Source organism: Gadus morhua, chromosome 4 (assembly GCF_902167405.1).
Source record: "Gadus morhua chromosome 4, gadMor3.0, whole genome shotgun sequence".
In the NCBI taxonomy this organism is placed as follows: domain Eukaryota; kingdom Metazoa; phylum Chordata; class Actinopteri; order Gadiformes; family Gadidae; genus Gadus; species Gadus morhua.
In genome coordinates this window covers 11888405-11908143 of record NC_044051.1, presented here as the reverse complement: position 1 = coordinate 11908143, position 19739 = coordinate 11888405, and the positions used below count along the sequence as shown (strand labels likewise).

The 19739-nt window shown below is 45.8% G+C and overlaps 1 protein-coding gene across 1 annotated transcript; it reads left to right on the top strand.

Annotated features, from left to right (window-relative positions):
• The first annotated feature begins 515 nt into the window (after nt 1-515).
• Nucleotides 516-19710, top strand: tprn (taperin). The gene is made up of 4 exons (XM_030354000.1): nt 516-3075; nt 14659-14851; nt 16237-16361; nt 16883-19710. The coding sequence occupies exons 1-4, from the start codon at nt 847-849 to the stop codon at nt 16943-16945; spliced, it is 2610 nt and encodes an 869-aa protein (XP_030209860.1). The 5' UTR covers nt 516-846; the 3' UTR covers nt 16946-19710.
• Nucleotides 19711-19739: the final 29 nt, after the last annotated feature.

The window sequence follows — 19739 nt, the reverse complement described above, 5'->3', positions numbered from 1 at the left end:
ATAAAACGTTATTGGACCAGTACCTTGTTCCTTTTTCTTTACCAAATATAATTATATTATAATTATGGCCTATGGCTAAATCAATGTGTATTTTCCTGTAGAATTCATGGGGAAAGCTGCAATTTTAAAATTATCTATCGTATTTACGTATCAGGCGTATTTATGTTTGATGAACAAAGTCAATGGAAGTCCTTATCGACGGTCACTGCAAAATACATAGCCTGCGCCCAGCCGTCAGAGATTAAAGCCCTACATAGTTTCCAATAATTTATTTTAGTGAACAGTGCGCAACGTAGCAATGAATCACGAGCATGAATATTGAATGTAAAATTAATATCTTATGTTAAACGGTGAAAGTCCATACTTTCTGCTCGTGCATTTAATTTGCATATCAATTAGGTCTATGTTGAAAATCATCCCCGAAAGGGTTACATATTGAAAAGGGGCGGGGCCAAAGCCTTGACGGAGAGCCCTGTTTAGCCCAGTCAACAATAGAAGGGGCGTGGCCTGTTTCAGAGGGGCTGAGCGGCTAGGATGAAAAGGGAGTATTCTTAACCCTGTGAGACCAAATGAGGTAGCTCCTCTGAATGCTTGACGGAACGCATCAGTATGACGTTGTCGGGCTACAGGTGCTAGTAGGGCGGGACCCAACAGACGGAGAATAGGGGAGAGGATCACTCTAGAGAGGGGGTGAGAGAGCGAGCGAGAGAGAGAGAGAAAAAGAGGCTGTGGCGATGCATGCACAATAAACACCGCTGCAGGTACGCGTCTAGCCTTCTATAGCTTGCTGTCTCACGTCGGGAAGACCCGTCTCCTCCCCGGGAGACATTCACTCTCTCCTCCACCATGTCTGGCGGAGATGTCCGCGTTCTCCGCCAAGAGGCTGGGCAAGAGAGCCCGAGGATGCCGGCCTGGAAACGAGAGATCCTCGAGCGAAGGAAAGCTAAAGGTAGCGGGTCTGGAGGAGCAGGTGCCGTTTCCGAGGTTTGTCCATCTGGGAGCTCACAGCGGGTTAACGGTAGCGAAGTCACGGGCAACGAAAGTGGACTCAAAACAGACAATGGGACGAGTGCTACTGGGTCCAGTCGGGGCTTCACGATCAGCACGGCCAATCAGCACTTCGGAGGCAAGCGTGGCACCCTCGCATCCCCAGACCTATCGCCGTTGAAAACAAACAAAGACCAATGGGTGTCTGCTGGTGATCTCCACGACACCTCGGAGACCACGGAGAAAGAATGCGTAGGACCAGAGAGCTTGGTTCTGCATGACAGTTTGGGCCCTTTGCAGGAAAACCCCTTCATCAAACTGGAGAAGGAAAGGAAAAGGCAACAGGACAGGGTGAACTCGGCTCGTCCCGTCCAGCACATACTAGAACTGTACGGGAGCGTTCCGGGAATTCGGACTATTCGTGCAGACAATATCATAATAATAGAATCCGACCCAGACTACTATCAGGAAGCTGGGTCCAAATTGCAACAAAATGGTGTCAGTAGTTATAGCTCCCTTAACGATCTCTTGGACCGGAGAGGGAGCGGAGTGACTGAGATAAGGGCCAGGGAGGTGGTCATTTATGACACCACATTAAGTAAGAGCGAGGAGAACCTTAGCACTCTGGGCCGTAACGATTATGATTACTCGCCCTATGACACGGAGGAGGGACATGGTAGGGTGAGCCGGATGCTTCAGAAGTTTGACAGCAATTATGGAAAACTGCACAAGAAATCCCAAAGCATCGATGACCTGCTGGGCCTGGACTCCATCCCCGGTAGCCAACACAGGGCCCGACCGAAGCCACAGCCAGACCTGGTGCCAAAGCCCTATGCGGTGCACCCCCAACCAGGCTCACCGGTTCGCAACCTGGGCCAGACCCACTCTCTGGCTGCCTTCCAGACCGGCGGCCACCAGTCTTCCAGGCCAAAGCCCTCGCCAACCGCCACCGACACTCTGAAGGACGAGGTCCCGTCGGGACCCCCGCCATCAGAACCAACCCCGACGGGACCCCCCCCGTCGGTGTCTTCCTACCGCCAGCGCTTCGAGGACGGCGGTACTGATGTCAACCAACGAGACGAGACCAACGGGGGTCTTCAGTCCCCCCGGCCCGCCAGGCAGAGGGACAGGGAGTCCTCTGGGGAGTCGTCCCCCAAACCCAAGGTGCCACGCTCCCCGGACCCCCGGCGGGCCGCCGGCGCCGAGTCGCCTACGGGCGCCGCCTCTCCCAGGGTGCAACGCTCCCCCGGGTTCGAGATCCGGCCCACGGCCAAACCGGACCTCTCCCTGATCCCCGAGGGCGACTCCACGGCCAGGGCGCTGGCCAACCTGCGCCTGCAGTCCCGGAACACCTTCACGGTCATCCCCAAACGCCATGGCGCCCCGCCGCCCCCCTCCTCGCCCGCCGCCTCCTTCCCCAAGCACCCCCCCACCCAGAGGGCCGGAGAGGAGCCCCGAGTGCCAACGGCCCCCGCTCCTGTCACGCCGCCGGCGAGGCAAACGGACGAGGACGAGGACGAGGACGAGGAGCTGCTGATGGGGAGGCCATCGCCCAGCCCCACCACCACCACCGCCACCACCACCGACGTCCCCAAATCGCCCTCTCCCGCCCGTCTCCTGACGACCTCCCCCTCTCCCCCCCCGGCCGTCTCACCCCCTCCGTCCCCCGTCCCGTCCGTCTCCCCGCCGGGCCTGTCCCCGGTCCCGTCCGACCCCGACCCGGCCGGGGAGTTCCTGCCGGTGACCAACATCGACGACATCGAGGTGGAGCGCCCCCCCGCGCCCAGCCCCATGATGCACAAGACCAAGGGCAACACCTTCAGGGTGGTGCCCAAACGCAAGGCGGAGACCACCACCACCACCACAGACTCCCCGGACCTCCCACCTGATCCCACCTCCTCATCCTCCCCGGCGTCCGGTGGGGTCCGGCCGGGCCCCGCGGCCCCCGCCACGCCCCCGGCTCCCTACTCGCAGCTGGGCACCCTGCTGAAGAAGCGCTACCCCGCGGCGGACGAGATTGAGGTCGTCGGAGGATACCTCTCCCTGGGGAAGTCCTGCCTGGCCAAGACGGGCTCGGCTGGCAAGAAGGTAAGACCGAGGGGCTCTCTTCTTCTCTGGCGTGCCATTGGCAGAAGGCCACTTCCTGTCCTGAAGGGAGGACGAAATTGTGTTTTGGTGGATTGGGTTTCTGGGTTGTTGTGAGGCGCAGCGTCAAAACAATAACATGGGAGTGTTGGAAGGAAGTCGGCCTCTTCATTGTCATGTCTTTCACAAAAGACAGGTTTTGTCTGAACACACAAGGGCTGTGTAGCAACTGCTGTTGTGTTGAATGTCAGCCTGATAACCGGCTCTTTAGGGTCAGAAAATTCCTGTCAGGGAAAACTCCCTATAATGCCAGACATATGAGCCCAAGAAACATTGAATTGAATGTTAAAGAAAGCGGAAACTAATAACATTAACAACATAAGAAGAGAGAGGCAACATTCCAGGCACTAATGATTTGAGCTTGAGATGACTGTGGTTTAGTCAGTGCAACAAGTTTGTTTGGAAGTGGTTAAACCCATATTTGCACAGACCTGGAATGGTTCGGCTTATCGGCAGAAAGAATGTGGATATTTTAACATTGCTGGTGGTGTTATTGGGTGAAAAGTTTGACGTCTTTGACTGGGAATTTGTGTTGTACTAAATACCTTTTTTATGCAATAATGCTAATACCGGAGCTACTTTTCTACTACAATAAAGTGGATTACATGGTTCATTTACAGTACACCACCGGCTGTTGCGACACAAGTCGGTCAGAATCTATATTTTTTTTATATGACAAAACGTTGACCAGACAATGTTATCAAGTCTGGATCTCCAGGCTTTAGACAGAGATGTCTTTACTACTGGGAGCGGTCCCAGATAGGCTACTGCCAGCGAGGCTACTGCCAGCGAGGAATAAACCTCCTTCCCATTTATATACTCTGAGACGAAGCGGTGGACTTGAACTCCCGTTTTCTGCTTTCTGCTGAGCCACAAACTTAAACTCCTATACTCGCCTTTTTGGTTCAAAACAATGCTGTGGTGTAAAAAACAATCTAATCATAAAAGGAACTTCATGAACGCCACTTGTGACCTTTGTCTACCACCTGCAACCTTCAAAGAAGTGAAAAAGCTTGTCCAACCAATGCATACATACAGTACTCTGGGTGGGTGCCTACGGATTGTCTGTTGACCTTTTCAGGCGTTCTATGAGGTGTTCACATTTGGACCAATCATCCGCTCCCGAGCTGGGCTGTGCCAGTACTTTGCCGTACCCATTGAAGTCCACTGAGGCACACCTCTGTTGATAGTGATTATGTTGAGACTGCTGGCGGCCCTTCAATCTAGGCCAGTGTCTCTTCTGTTTCTCTCCAAAGACCTTGGCGAGGTGAATGCCGATCCCTGTGGCCAATGCCATCCCCCATAATCCTTCACTCTATGCCAGCGTATCACCAAGGCCTCTCGGTAGCCAACAGAAGCGGGGAACATATTTAGTGACGGTGGGGATGTTATGTTCCCCGTGCCCCCTGCTTTTCAAATTGTAGATGATGCGATATCAGAAATGGTCAAAGTAATAAATGAGTTGCAATGATCATTATAATTAATTCAAGTATTTGTGCTAAATTTGACCTGAATGCATAATCTACAATTACGGCGTACTCTACTGATATGTAACATTGGAAAGATACATTTCAGTAAATAATAAATGCACAGTACTTTTAAGGCTATTTGTTTTCAAAGTGCCTATAGTTGTGTGTGTGTGTGTGTGTGTGTGTGTGTGTGTGTGTGTGTGTGTGTGTGTGTGTGTGTGTGTGTGTGTGTGTGTGTGTGTGTGTGTGTGTGTGTGTGTGTGTGTGTGTGTGTGTGTGTGTGTGTGTGTGTGTGTGGCCTGTTTAGCTACACACGCCTATGTGAATGTGTCTGTTAGACCGGGGCTGGCCTAAGTGTGTGTGTCTGTGTTTTGTCCTGCCCTTCTCTAGTTCTTTATGTGTTGGAGCTCCACCAAATGCCTGCTGCTTTTGTGTGTGTGTGTGTGTGTGTTGCTCTCTACTCGGCCATCATTTAGGCCTGATATGGGCCAAGAGTTTCTGGGCAGGGCCTCGCATGTAATTACAAAAGCAGGGGGTTAGATGGGCCCTGTGTAATTTGTGTGTGTGTGTGTGTGTGTGTTTGAACACACACCAAGTGTGTTTGTGTGTGTGTGTATAAGAGATGGCCTACGCTCAGCATTTTGGTTTGGGTGGTTTCGTGAGAGAGCTGCTGTTTCAACCCCCAGAAAACCCTTTCATGATCAGCTACAGGCCGGAAAATGGTTTCAAGTTCGCACACGCACACTCGCACGTAACGCAGAGCGCATGAGACTTTGAACATCTCTGAATATGTGGTTGAAACACTACTTCAACCTCTTCCTCCTCCTCCTCCTACACCTCCACATAATAGTTTTTACGCTAACGTTTCCAAAAACTATTTCCATATCCTCCTTCCCTCGTTCGATCTTGGATCAAAGCCCTGTTCATCTGCTCCATTCCTGATGTGTGGGATGTGAACCGGTGTTGGGGTGTGTGAGGGGAATGCTGCCTGGGATCCAGTTCTCTCTCTCTCTCTCTCTCTCTCTCTCTCTCTCTCTCTCTCTCTCTCTCTCTCTCTCTCTCTCTCTCTCTCTCTCTCTCTCTCTCTCTCTCTCTCTCTCTCTCTCTCTCTCTCTCTCTCTCTCTCTCTCTCTCTCTCTCTCTCTCTCTCTCTCTCTCTCTCTCTCTCTCTCTCTCTCTCTCTCTCTCTCTCTCTCTCTCTCTCTCTCTCTCTCTCTCTCTCTCTCTCTCTCTCTCTCTCTCTCCATTTCTTAATCACATCAACCGGTTACGAGAACCCCACAGTTTTTACAACTGAGTCGGTTAATTCTTTATTATCTTCTTTATTTATTATTCTTCCACTCTATCTCTCTCTCTCTCTCTTTCTTTTGATATCTCCCTTTTGATTTCTCTCTTTGTCTCTCTTGCTTTAACACTATCTTTCTTTTATCTAATTTATCTCCCCAGCTTTATCTGCGTCTCGTGTGTCTATTGCTTTCTCTGTGTCTCAGGCCCTTTTGTCGCCTTCCCTCTCTGTCACGGTTTGTTATTGTCTTCCTGGTTCGCGGAGCAACGGTGTAGGTGCTAAATAGGTCAAGTGCGACTTCTGGTGCCGCATCCCTCGTGGATTTGCATATCATCTCCAAGGGCTCGCTGTATCTAGTACTTGCTGCGCTCCATACAGAAACCATTTTGTGGCGGGGTTTCAAAAAAATATATATTTCAGTTGAAAAATTGGATTACGGTTTTCTATGGTTGACAATAATTCCATTTTTTATTTATTTTTGCCCAGAAGTACTGCAGCTGGAAATCAGACGGGGAAGGGGTTGAGTGTTGTGTTGTTGTTTTTTTCCTTCTTCTTCCTCCTTCTCTCCTCCTCGAGTAGTTATTATGGGATGCCGTTTGTGAGCGGGACATCAGAGGAAGAACATGAAGGAAAAAGAGAGAGAGAGTGACAGAGAAAAGGAGGATGTTTTGTTGGCCGCTGTGTTCATCTGCGTAGAGGAGGTTCTCCACACTTAACACACACTTGTTTAATAAGACTAAACAGACTATGCTAGCCATTTCATCCAATCAGTCAGGCTAGTAATTAGAATGGGTGAAGGCGCGGCGCATCTTCCACACTTAAGTTCTCTGAACGTGACTGTTTTACTGATTAAGCCCGCGAGTCTCCTTCAGCTAGTTATATAACCGCTCTGTGGCTCATTTTCCAGCACTGCCAATAGATTGGCTCTTGTATGGTACACTTCAATGAAACGTTCATTACACTTTAAAGATGACTCTGACTTGGTTTAGGAATGTTGATAATCAGAGGAGGAATTCAAGCCATAATGTTGCCGTTCTATCGCAGTCATTATTTTGGCTTGCTGATACATTTCTGAGCGTAATTATTTAACTTGGCTAGCGGTTCTTAAACAGTATGGCAGGGACCAAAAACAAAATACTGTCTCCAGCTACGGAACTGAAACAAACATGGATCCAAAACCACTTCGCCCAACCTACCATTTAGTGTACACCAAAAAAGCCTTGACTGAATTGTATGCTTTCATGTTTTATTAACCTAAGTCAAACATACTTATGAAATATCTTAGGGTGTGTTCGAGTGTTCTGTGACTAAACCTCTGTAGAAATGTGTTCTGGCAGGGGTGTATTTTAAAACCAACTTGCCACAATGATATCTGCTCTTAACCTCACTAGTCGTGTGTGTGTGTGTGTGTGTGTGTGTGTGTGTGTGTGTGTGTGTGTGTGTGTGTGTGTGTGTGTGTGTGTGTGTGTGTGTGTGTGTGTGTGTGTGTGTGTGTGTGTGAGACAAGGGCTCTCTTGACTTGTTGCAGACGCATTTTGTGCCAAACACCCAAGTTATTTGAAGTTGGGTGTTCGGTGTGTGTGCGTTTGCTTCCCGTGGAACCCCCCGCCAGTGGTTAAATGTCATGGCATGCAGATTTAAAATAAGACTGGGAATGGAATTCCCTCCCGAACAGGAAGTGCTCTGTGAAAGGGTGAGCCTCTAAGCATAGCTTTGCATTGTTTGTCTTCTTGGCATAAGGTGTGAAAGTCCATTGTGTTTAATAATTTACCCCTCATGGCACTGCGGCCAGCCATTCCTCTTAGCTGCACCCTTCTCAATCCTGTACTCCCGTTCTCCCTCTTTCACGCCCACTGGCTCTCTCTCACCCACTCACACCTGATGCTGGGTTATCGTTGTTGTGACTCTGGGGTCAAGAGTTGACAAGATTATTGCTGCCCAAGTTTGTTGTTGATGGCACAAGATTGATCCGTGTCAGCTTATATGAGTTAACAAGCAAATCGAAGACGCACACACACACACACACACACACACACACACACACACACACACACACACACACACACACACACACACACACACACACACACACACACACACACACTAGGAACTATAGGCACTTTGAAAACAAATAGCCTTATAGGCTTTTTCTTGTAAGTAATATAAGAGGTAGACAGAAGGTCAAGCTGGTTCTTTTCACCCCTGACTAGAAAACAAAATGGCATCCTTTGTCATATAAGGCAATCCCACCTGTCTACGGCCTTTCACCTGTGCATCCACGGTAGGCTGTTTCACGTGGAGAGGGGTGCAGGGAACAGCCCTGCGCAGGCCATGTAGTTAACATTCAGCCGGCGAAGCCCCAGGATCGGCGTCATGTTTAATTCAGTGTGTGAGTGTCTTCTTTTTAGTGCATGACAATAAGCAGATGAAGGGATAAGTGCGCTTTACACAAGAACTGTTCACACACTAGCCCTCAGCTGAGTGTGTGTTTGTGCGTGTGCGTGTGTGTGTCTGTGTTTATTTATAACGGCATCTGGACAGGTAGTATCAGTGGTTTGCTTTTTCGAAGTTGTTGGTGAATATCCCATAATACCCCAGCTGGTTCCCTGGTTTCCCTTTAAGGGTGGATATAGGGGGGTTGCATAATGCATGTCTTTGCTGAAAGCCGTCGCTTTGGAAAGTCAATGATTTCCGACAGACCTCATGATGTTGGGGTTGTACAATGGCAAAGGGTACCCAAGCTTTGTTTATAAATATATTCATGCTGGCCGCGAGCGCCGGCGATATCCGAGATATATATGTAGGCTACGTTTGGGCCATGAACGATCGTTTGATTCGGGGGTGTCCAGTGTTGTGCTGCCTGCAGGAAACATTGATATGTGTGTGGTGGAGTGGTTTTTGCATGTAGTTCTCAAAGGGCAGTCTGTTCTCTCTCTCTCTCTCTCTCTCTCTCTCTCTCTCTCTCTCTCTCTCTCTCTCTCTCTCTCTCTCTCTCTCTCTCTCTCTCTCTCTCTCTCTCTCTCTCTCTCTCTCTCTCTCTCTCTCTCTCTCTCTCTCTCTCTCTCTCTCTCTCTCTCTCTCTCTCTCTCTCTCTCTCTCTCTCTCTCTATGTCACTCCACCTCCACTCTCCCATTTCTCTCTCTCTCACATAACCATGGTGCCCGTCGCCAGGGAAACGCAAGCTATTCTATCCTGTCATTAGGATGCCTGGAAAGAAAACACACACTCGCACAACACACGCTCACTTTCGCTTATGTTAGTGTTAACCTCTTTAATTGCTTGGCCTATAAGGCAGAACATTTCCTGGGTAGTTAGTTTAGAAATGCCTCGATTTGTCGACGCTTGTCTGTAATAAGAGTGTAACTAAGATATAATATCAGACTAAAACCCAGGTGTATGCCCCAGCCATGAGCCTTGGATGTGGAAGAGAAACAGAGTACAGTCGCAAACAGGTGTAGCTCATTTACTAAATGATGGGTCTGTAGGCATGCCGGTGCCTGTAATTATCCTCCTGAGATACACCTGTGTGCACCCCGGGTATTATCCATCTGTGATAAAAGGTCCATTCAAGACAATCCCATCTTGTGTTTTTTATCGCAAAAATCTTCTTTTATTCCGAATGTAGCAACAGGCTGTTACTCCTTGTAATCCTGTTACCACGGCATGCGCTATAAAAAGAACAAATATTAAATCACTCTCCCACACAAAGAGCGATATAAATACCCGCCGGTGCGGAGTTTCGGAGTGCGCTAAAGCAGCAGCAGTGACTCACGGTATCTCCAGACGCGTAGTGTCAACACACACACACACACACACACACACACACACACACACACACACACACACACACACACACACACACACACACACACACACACACACACACACACACACACACACACTATGGATGCTAACTAGCTTTACACCTCGTCACACACACGAATGTGGACACGTTTCCCGCTATAACACTGTAACACTTGACTTGCTAAAGAGGCTCCTTGGTGCTTTTAAGGACGTTGCTATTTATAAAAGCTTGTGAGTTCACTTATTTAACCTCCCGTGCGCGAGGCAGACGCTGTTAACCGCCAACGAAGCTAAATTACTTTCCCTGTTCTACATTTAACAGAGGGGTTTTCTGGGAACTGTCGAAAGGGCCTGTGGTGTGTGAGAGATACATGCAACCACCAAGCTGACACACGCCAGTGGATGGAGGTCACCCATCTTTGCCGTTGGAATTTCTCACACTGGTAAAAAAAAATGGACACAAAAGGGAAATCGGTCGTGTGATTTTGATTGATTCCTTTGATTGATTTAATGCATGTTTGAAGGCTTGGTGTGATGTTTTCTCTTACATTTTTTGGCAGCTATGATCATTTTTGCCTTTCTGTTCCTTCCTGCGAGGAACAGTTACTAGACGCTTCAAGTGTAACTCTCCTAGAAGAGTTGTAGAAGTGTATTGGAATTCAGGTAGGAATCCTCCAGTAATGCTACACCCCCCCCCCCGCCCATCAGCCTTGCATTCCCACAGGGCATTAAATCAGTGGTAACATAATCACATAATCATGAGGCTAGATATTCCATGACATGATTAATTATTGTCATAAAGCGTAAATGATTCTTAATTATATTCCCTCCCCCCTCCTCATTGGTGAACAACTCATTACAGGAAATTGGTGCAATTGTCTCATCTAATTAGTTACAGCTGAGAGGAAGACCTCAATCTGTGTCAATTCATGTAAAAAAGTAAATAAATAAAAAACGTTGTTTAATATCAATGTGTGGTACGATAATCCATATAGGCTATTGAAATCAACATTTTGCCACAGATAATATGTTTCCTCTTCAGTTTTGCATTTGAGTCCCACCTCAACAGGCACAATAGCGCCTGTGTATTAGGAGTGAATGTGGAGCAGCGTAGCCTCATTAGCCTCTAGCTAGCGAGATGCTGCTCAGGCTGCCATGGTTTAAACTCCTGGGTCAGGTCCTGGGCCACGCTGCTAATATTAACTGGCCAACTGGAGATTAGCCGGTAATCAGTGCGCTGGTCAGGCTGCTTGGAGAGATGGTTACTTACAGCTATACTCTACAGCTATACTCTACTGTAATTCGCCAGGAGTGGCTACAGCTTTTGAACACGTGCGTGCACACACGCACGCACACACACACAAAATACATGCAGAGAGGCATGCACATGCAGAGAATCACACACACGCACACAAACACACAACACAATTAAGGAACAGAAACAGACTTACACACCAATTCCAACAAAATGTTGTAGCATCGAAACATTTTCAGTGTCGCTTTCAGTTGTTTAAGGAAGCCGATGTTAAGAGTTTGCGTGCAAAGTCTGGGGGACAGTGCTCTCGTTTGATTGGATGGCTGGGATTGGGGAGGGGGGATGGGTAGAAGCACTTCTGTTGGATGGCAGCGGGAGAGGGAGAGAGGGGCATGCTGGTGAATGTATAACAATCTTACAGATAGAGGACGCAATTGACCGCGGCGCGTAGCTGCCCTGAATTCACTTCATGATGGCTCTGAGTGCAGCCGTGGTGGTGGGGGCGGGTGTGCTGCATCACTGAGGAAGTAGTGGTGGTGGTTTGCTTCTGTCTCTGTCTCTGTAGATGAGGGCCAACAGAGAAGCCTTTCTCCCCCGAACACACACTCCTCTGACAAGCCTTCGCTCCAATAGACGGCGTAAGCGACAGGGAAGTGAAGGGTTCCGACTCCTGCACCTTTTCACTGGATCGCTTTGCACTGCGTCGAGTGTCGTGAACAGTATCGACTGTAAAGTCGATGTAGTGAATATTGTTATGTGTCACGCTAACATTTGTTTCACAAAATGTGTGTGGGGGGGGGGGGGGGGGGAGTCATGACTTCTTGGAAGCGTGGGTTTGATGACTGATTTGGAGTATTCAGCGTCTCTGCTAGCAGCCAATGAAGAGCTTGTCGCACAACCACACTTGTTTTCGTTTTATGAGATCTACTTTTCTTTGCATGAGTGGGCAAAGAGCTGCATATAGTGATACACGGAGTATGGTGAAAGGAGGGAGAGACGGAGAAAGAGGAACAGTGGAAGAGATATGTTGAGGACGTGAGCTAATGTGCACTGGCTGCAGGAAGATGGGTGCACGCACCCACGCGCACGCACACGCACGCACACTTACTTTGCTGGTACTGTGGATCAGGGTGAACTTGAAAGTTGAGATATTACATTGCAACAATTACATTAGCAAATGAAGAAACGTGGCTGGAACAAATTTCATACGTGTGTGTGTGTGTGTGTGTGTGTGTGTGTGTGTTGTTCCTGGCGTTATCTGTGAGATAATGGGTTTAAAATAATAACAAACAACTTCTCGGATGAGGGAGGAGATGAACGTTTGGATCTATCTTCATCCACCTTCAATCTAATCTTTGAATATGGCTCTGTGCACTTATTATTTCCTTGTTAGATTGAATATTCTGTGATGTCAGCAAACATAGATAAAGAGGTGCTCATGCTGGAAGACTCAAACAGTGCAGGGAAAGGAGGCCAGATTGAGGAAGCGCAGGGTCTGACTTATTGATCAACTCTCGGTTTGGCATCAAGTAACTTCCTCAGAGATGGGATGTGTTACACTTTACAGGAGGAACTGAAGAGAAAGCAAACCGGGCTAAAAATGGACGCTGCCTCCAACAGATTTGTCAGTCTGAGCGGCTGACAGTGGCTCGCTGCGATTTTTTTTTCCTAGTCCTTCGGCATAGGGGACTGAGCGAGAGGCGAGCAAATCTCTAAGTCTACATAGCTGGAAAGATGAAAAAGAGAAAGAATCGAGGTACTATTTGGAAAGAGGCCGTCCACCTTTTTAGATTTGAAATGTTTTTTTAAACATGACAAGGTGTGTGGGTTGAATCTGCTGTAGAATAAATGGATTCTGAATGTGTTTCCAAAACGTTTACAAAAGCAATGCCCTCACAGCCTTGAATAATAATATAAAATAATAAAAGGTTGAATAATAATTTTTAACAGGATACGTCAGTTTTCAAATCCAGCATTATAAAATACAGCGGTCAGTACAAGCCCTGCATAGCCTCTATAGGTTATAATGAATAGAGCCGCTGCTGGTGTTACTGGGTTGGCGGCCTTCAGAGGGTGATTAGGGACAGCTTTAAAGCACAGCCTGTATCTTATGATGGGTGCCAGGTACACCAGAGAGCCCAGCCCGCCCTCAGCTGACTGCTACTTAGTAAACGTGTGTGTGTGTGTGTGTGTGTGTGTGTGTGTGTGTGTGTGTGTGTGTGTGTGTGTGTGTGTGTGTGTGTGTGTGTGTGTGTGTGTGTGTGTGTGAGAGAGAGAGTGTGAGAGAGCCTCTGGTCAACCCATTGGTCAGACCAGTCTCTCCAAGGCCCTCTCCTGGCTGGTTGCAGAAAATTCTAAAATGTTGTGATAGACACCAAAGTCAGCAGAAGTTGGGTGTTAACTGTAAATATGTGCTTGGCGGAATACGTATATAAAAAGGAATCGGATGGTAAATATTGTACTGTTAACGCTGGATTCCAATTGTGTATATTCCCCTCCTTTCCATCTGCTTTTGTTAACTGGAGCATATGCTTGTTACCAGTTATATTTACTGTGGATGCAAATCAAAAACTAATCAAATTCTCTCCAAGTACCACTAACAACGTTGTTATATTGAAGTATACGGAAATGTAAAACCCTGTCATTTACAACCTTGTATTTTGATAATTTTGAGGGCGTATCTTCTACCTGTCCTTAATTGAGACTATAAAACTTGGTTGATATCTTCATTTCATGACTATACAATACCATTCAAAATGACGATATGTTTGTAACCTCACTTTATCACCAGTATCAGAGGTGTGTGTGTGTGTGTGTGTGTGTGTGTGTGTGTGTGTGTGTGTGTGTGTGTGTGTGTGTGTGTGTGTGTGTGTGTGTGTGTGTGTGTGTGTGTGTCCACGTAAAATGTCTTTAAACCTGTCAGAGTGCAAAGGGCTTCCAATCATTAGATATTTGGAATGCATTAATCAGCAATGTAAACACTTACGTGATATGCTGTCACTGTGGACTGGACACGTAAGCTGCCTGGCTGAAATGCCCTGGGAAAGAAAGTGCAGTAGGGTGCTGTATTGGGGGCAAGGGCCTCCTGGGGATTAATGTCACACCAATGAGGAAGCAATATCCCATGGGCGCTGGGAAAGGCTAACACCATTGGATTCACGTGGAGAGTTCAAAGGGGTACAATAATGGGGTTGAGCCTGGGGAACGGAACCGTTTTCTTTGTAGCTGGTGTGTGCTGCGCCTGCTCCGTCTGTACATGCTATAGCTAGCGCCTATCGGCTAGTTTCTCTTGAGATGATCTACAATACATCTGCTTCCTCCAGCATATGCTACGTCTTGATTCTCATAACGTATAATATAGTGTAGGGCTGCTCGATTATGGAAAAAATCCTAATCACGATTATTTTGGTCAATATTGACATCAGGATTATTCAAACTATTATTATTATTTTTGACTTTGACAACATGAAAACATTTATTCAGCATTTCCCTTTAAAAAAAATACCTTGTAACTGAGAACTTTGAAATTTCCCCCTTAAAAAAAAAAGTTAAAATATAAATTGTTCAAATCGAAAATAATGAACAAATATGCATCCAGCTGTGCAAAAAATAAACTTGATTAGATTAGTTTGGAGATTGTTTTGAACCAAAAATTTGATTAATTGTACAGCCCTAATATAATGAATCTCTCTCTCTGTCTCTCTCGACCCAGATCTCGTTCAACGAGTCAAGCCTACAAAGCACCTATGAGTACCCCTCCGAGAGCACCGCCTGGGACAGCGACGACGAGGAGGAGGGCGGGGTCGGGCCCGAGGTGGCGGACGACCAGCCCAGCATGGTGGGACGCATCCACATCCCCCGGCCTAGCTTCACCGGCCCCGCAGGCCACTCCACCAACAGCAACGGTGAGGGTCCATTTCAACGTTGGGCGCGGCTCTGATTTCATTGGCCACAGGTGGAGAGGGAAGAGGGGAAGGGGGAGGGGATTTGGAACTCTTCCCAGGTCGTAGAGCTGCATTGATTGGTTAGTTAAAGCGTTACAACTTTTCTGGATCAATTTGTTGATTTTAAACGGCACTAGCTGCACGCGGTATTCCTCTGCTTGCAAAAGCAATTGTACAGCCTGTGAGGAGAAAACAATGGACATGCACATGAAGCGAGAACACGCAACTGACGCCCACAGATGCTGTCATGGGGGGGGGGGGGGGGGGGGGGGGCACCCATGGCCCTGTATCCTTTGGTTACATGTTTGGACAACTCCAAACAGCTCCTTGAAGTACTTCGACAATTCCTAGGGGTTCAAGACATTTAACCTAGAGTCGTCTCAGAACATGCTTTGGAGAATAATAAAAAAGAAAGTACAGTGGTACACCTCAGACAGTTTGCAATTTAAACAAAACCTATAACTATCAGACCAAAGGCGCATTCAAATAGGAACTAACCCAACCCTTTAATGTCTGGTGAGCCATAGAAAGATGTCCATTTGGTGGACATTTAATATTTATTTTGCTCTATTCTATTCTAGGTATCAAAGGCAGACATTCGCAAACATTTTCAAACCATTTTTTTGGTGGCTTTGAGTTCACTGCGAATTTGTGCGAGGACTGTAAAATCATTAATAGTAACAGATGCGGCAGCTATTCCAATTGTCTGATTGGTCGCCATCTTTGTTAACAGTTTAAATCCAACAAACAAAAACGTTCATATTTAAAAGTTCAAAGAAAACCTGTTGCTGAATTTGAAAGCCCAGACATCCATCCATTATCATGACTTCACGTAATCATTTGTTTGAGAATCAAAATACCCTTTTTATGGAGCATACATACTTTGTACTTCACATGATCATGTCCAGCAGGTTATGAGAAGGGTTATCAGTAGGGATGTTGTTGTTTTGAGTGCTAGGTTGATAAATGATTTAATGGATCATAATGATACCATGGGGCTTGAGGACGATAGTCATGAAATGTGTCACATGTGCCCAAGTGTCATTCTGTGCATTAACTACTGGGTCTTGGTTTCAGGGTTTCTTCTAATTGTACAAGGGTTTTGGGTTTATATAAGAAAAGCTTTCATCTTTTTGTGTGTGTGTGTGTGTGTGTGTGTGTGTGTGTGTGTGTGTGTGTGTGTGTGTGTGTGTGTGTGTGTGTGTGTGTGTGTGTGTGTGTGTGTGTGTGTGTGTGTTTTCACGCAAACAAAATATCTAATCGACTAGGCGGATGATTATTGCTTGGCATGTTCTTCTTGCATTGTAGGACTGATTTTTACGTTGTATTTCTTCTGTTTTCTTCAGACTTATCCAACTACATTCCCAAGCATTCGGTGGATTTCAACACCTGGCAAGAACACAAAATGGACGACCCCGCTCTCCTGAGGGAAGCCAAGGCACAGCAAACCGGGATTTCAGAGGAAGTCATGGTAAGAGTTCAAGGTGTACAACCTCAGAACCGGGGCGAACCCAACACATTTGAAGGAAGCCATCTTGGTGACAAAATACCTAATGATGTAGGACTTGACCAATATACCAAAATCCCTACACCACAACAAAGTATTTACATATATTTAAGGTTAGGGTAAGAAGGGATATTTGAAGGAATAATTAACTTTTGAACCCTTATGTGATAAGATTATCCTATAACAACTAAAATACAATGATTTGATATTGGCCATGTCACGTTACTTGTATGCCCTTGTTTATAAGTGAGTTATGTTGTGATGGGATTTGCCTGCACAAAGAAATGCACAGTACAGTTAAAAAAACAATTGTGGGGGGGAGGTAAAGATAAAAATATATAGTAGCTCAAGGACATCATATATAATACAGTTGCTAAAATAAGACAATCAACAAAAACTCACAAAAAAGCTGTTGGTAAAATATATACAAACTTCCGGATGGCAGAAGCAGCTTTGACTCCGTTCCATCTGTGTTTTGTTTCTAGCTCACCCCAGCGGACAGCTCCTCCCTGTCTGACTACAGCAGCGAGCCTGCCCTCTACTTCTGATGCGTCCCTAACCAAGCCACTGTCAAACACAATCAGCCAACCCGTCACCCCTGGGACCACACCGAGAGGATGGGATGGATTCCACTCCTGTGTCCCTCCTCCCGATTCCTTTCTGAACTCCACCACCCAGAAGCAGCCGGACTGCCTCTGACTTTGTTATTCCCGGGCAGTTGATCTGTCATCCTCTTTTCCTCCTCTTCCTCCTCCTCTTTATCTCTCTCCTCCTCCCCCTCTACCCATTCATAGACTTGCTCATATGAAGGCAACAAAGTCTTAAAAACACAGGTCGTCAACGATGAAATTGATTGTCAAACTTCTGAACTGAGAGAACTTCCACACTCACTGTGTATCACTCCCGTCTCGTGGAAGTCTCCATAGCTCCCCCTTCTGGCTTCAGACACTCATGTCTGCCTTGATGTCTCTCTCTCACTCCCTCACTCTCTCTCGCATTCACTCTCTCTCTGTCTCTGTCTCTCTGTCTTGCTCATTTTCTTGCTCATTTTTTCTTTCTCTGTCTCTGTCGTTGTCACTCTGTCTCTCTGTCTCTCTGTCTTGCTGTCTGGGATTGGGAGACCTTGTGTAAAAGAATGGCGACGAGACTGACTGAAAACGAGTGACCAAATTCCTTTTTTTTAAGAAGGGGAAACCACTAGTGCCCATCTTGTACAGGTGACGACAGTGTTAGCATGGAAACATGTCATTGGGGAAGTTAATGTGTCCGCTAATAAATAGCAGAAAAAAACTCCATGGTGAACGGGTGCCACAGTTGTAGTTTTGTACCTGCATGATCTGATTCAACCAACCACTCCCATTGGTTCTCATTTGCTGTAATGCTTCTAATGCCTTTTTTTTAGTTTTTGTATATTTTCTTTTGTAGATGTATTTGATTTTGAGTTTTGATTATTTCCTGTTTTTTTTGCATTTGTGGTGGAAATGTGCAAAATGTTGAGCGCAGACCAACGTAACACTTTTTGATGAAAAACCATGTGGATTTTTGTTATGATTTCTGAGAAAATTATGAATTGTAAAGAGCTTGAAAAGTGCCCTTGGCCAATACTGTCTATATAACTAGTAGCAAAAGACACATACAGCAAAATATCAAATGCATACTGTACAAAAGTGATGTATATTCTCGTTATTCTCTTGTAAACCATAATCATTATTATTTGGGGATTTTGTTGAAAACGTAAGCCCACAACAATCTTCGAGAGGTTATTGTATTTATTACAACTGTAAGTTGAATTTTGCATGTCTGAGACTGTTCATGTAAAAACTTTTTTTTTCTTTGATATTGCTGGTACACAGAAACACCTGGAGATGCTTTGAGACTAAAGATGAAATGGCACCTGATTTTTACAATCAGACCTCATGTACTCTACACATTCCACAGAGAAACAAGTCCATTCCAGGGATGAAGGAGCATGTAATGGTCATGCAAACTGTGTGTGAGCGAATGCAACATGTGGCGATATCTGCGTGTGTGCGTGTTTGTATGTCGTGAGAAATCCTGACAAAATTAACTTTTAACTTTTTATATACAAGATTGTTCCAAGTTATCTTTTTGTTAAACTCATAATGCCAATTGTTTACGTGTTGCTGTAAAGGCCACTGCTCACAGACATTCTCTTCACCATAATGTACTCTTTGGCCAGTATTGATGTACAGTTGCAATATTTCAGCATATTTTCCTAAGAATTATTTATTACTTTTATTATTCAAATTGATTATATTCAAATTGTTTTGGACGGAGTCAATATGACTGTACTTTTGGGAGGTAGAATGCCGTATTGTATGTGTTTTGTCTTCAATCTCAGTCTATTTCTTTCTCCATTTGCACTGTTTTTGCTTATTAGCTTTGTTTTTTGCACCTCATTGGAAGGATTAGCATAGGGAAAATAAGTGTGCACTTGAATGCATGTCTAATTAAAGAGATTAGTACAATAGTGAGATTAAATTACACAAATTACTTTAATTGCTGTGTAGTCAAAGCAGATACATTCAGCAGTGATTTTCTTTTGTTTATATAGTGAATCAAATTTTCTCAATGCTCGATTTGTTAATGAAGTAAAGCTTATGCTTTTTTCTATTAAGTATATATAGCGTTTTGGATTGAAATCTCCAATCAGACGATGAATGCACTGCCGATGACTACTTGTTTTTGCCACAGCCTTGCAATGGATGATTGTTGGCCTTGTTGTGACGACCTATATCCTGCTTCACAACGCAGGAACGAGTCTTTACCACCACTACCCGTGTCCAAAACACATGTTCACTCACATTGACGTCAATTCAAGCATTGATTAGAACATGGCCCTCATTTTCTTCAGGGTTTATTTTCTTTGTATGTGGGTCTCTGTAACTTAAGGGCATCAGAGGCCATGTTTGGGGTTGGAAGGTTCCTGTGATCATGTCATGCGTCACATTCTATGGCAGCCATTATCGGATGTAAAATCTGTTGAATGAGTGCTTGAGAAATGTAAAAAAGAAAAAGAAAAGGGGAGGTCTCACAGGCCGCTCTCTGCCTTGATCCGCAGTATTCACCCATCCGTCTTTTCCCATTTTAAAGTACGCCGTTTGTGTATGTTCTACTGTAGAGACCGTGGTTTAGAAGCTTTTTCCTGTTCGCCCTCATCTTTGTCTGTAAATTTGCATCGCAAGTGATGTACTTAATGTAAAGAAATGTACTCGTCAATCACTTTGGCAAACACAAGCAATGTCACAATTGTATAAATGAAAGCTCAATAAATAGAATACTTGAATATGTGCAACAGACTTCTTAATTACGTTTGCCAAT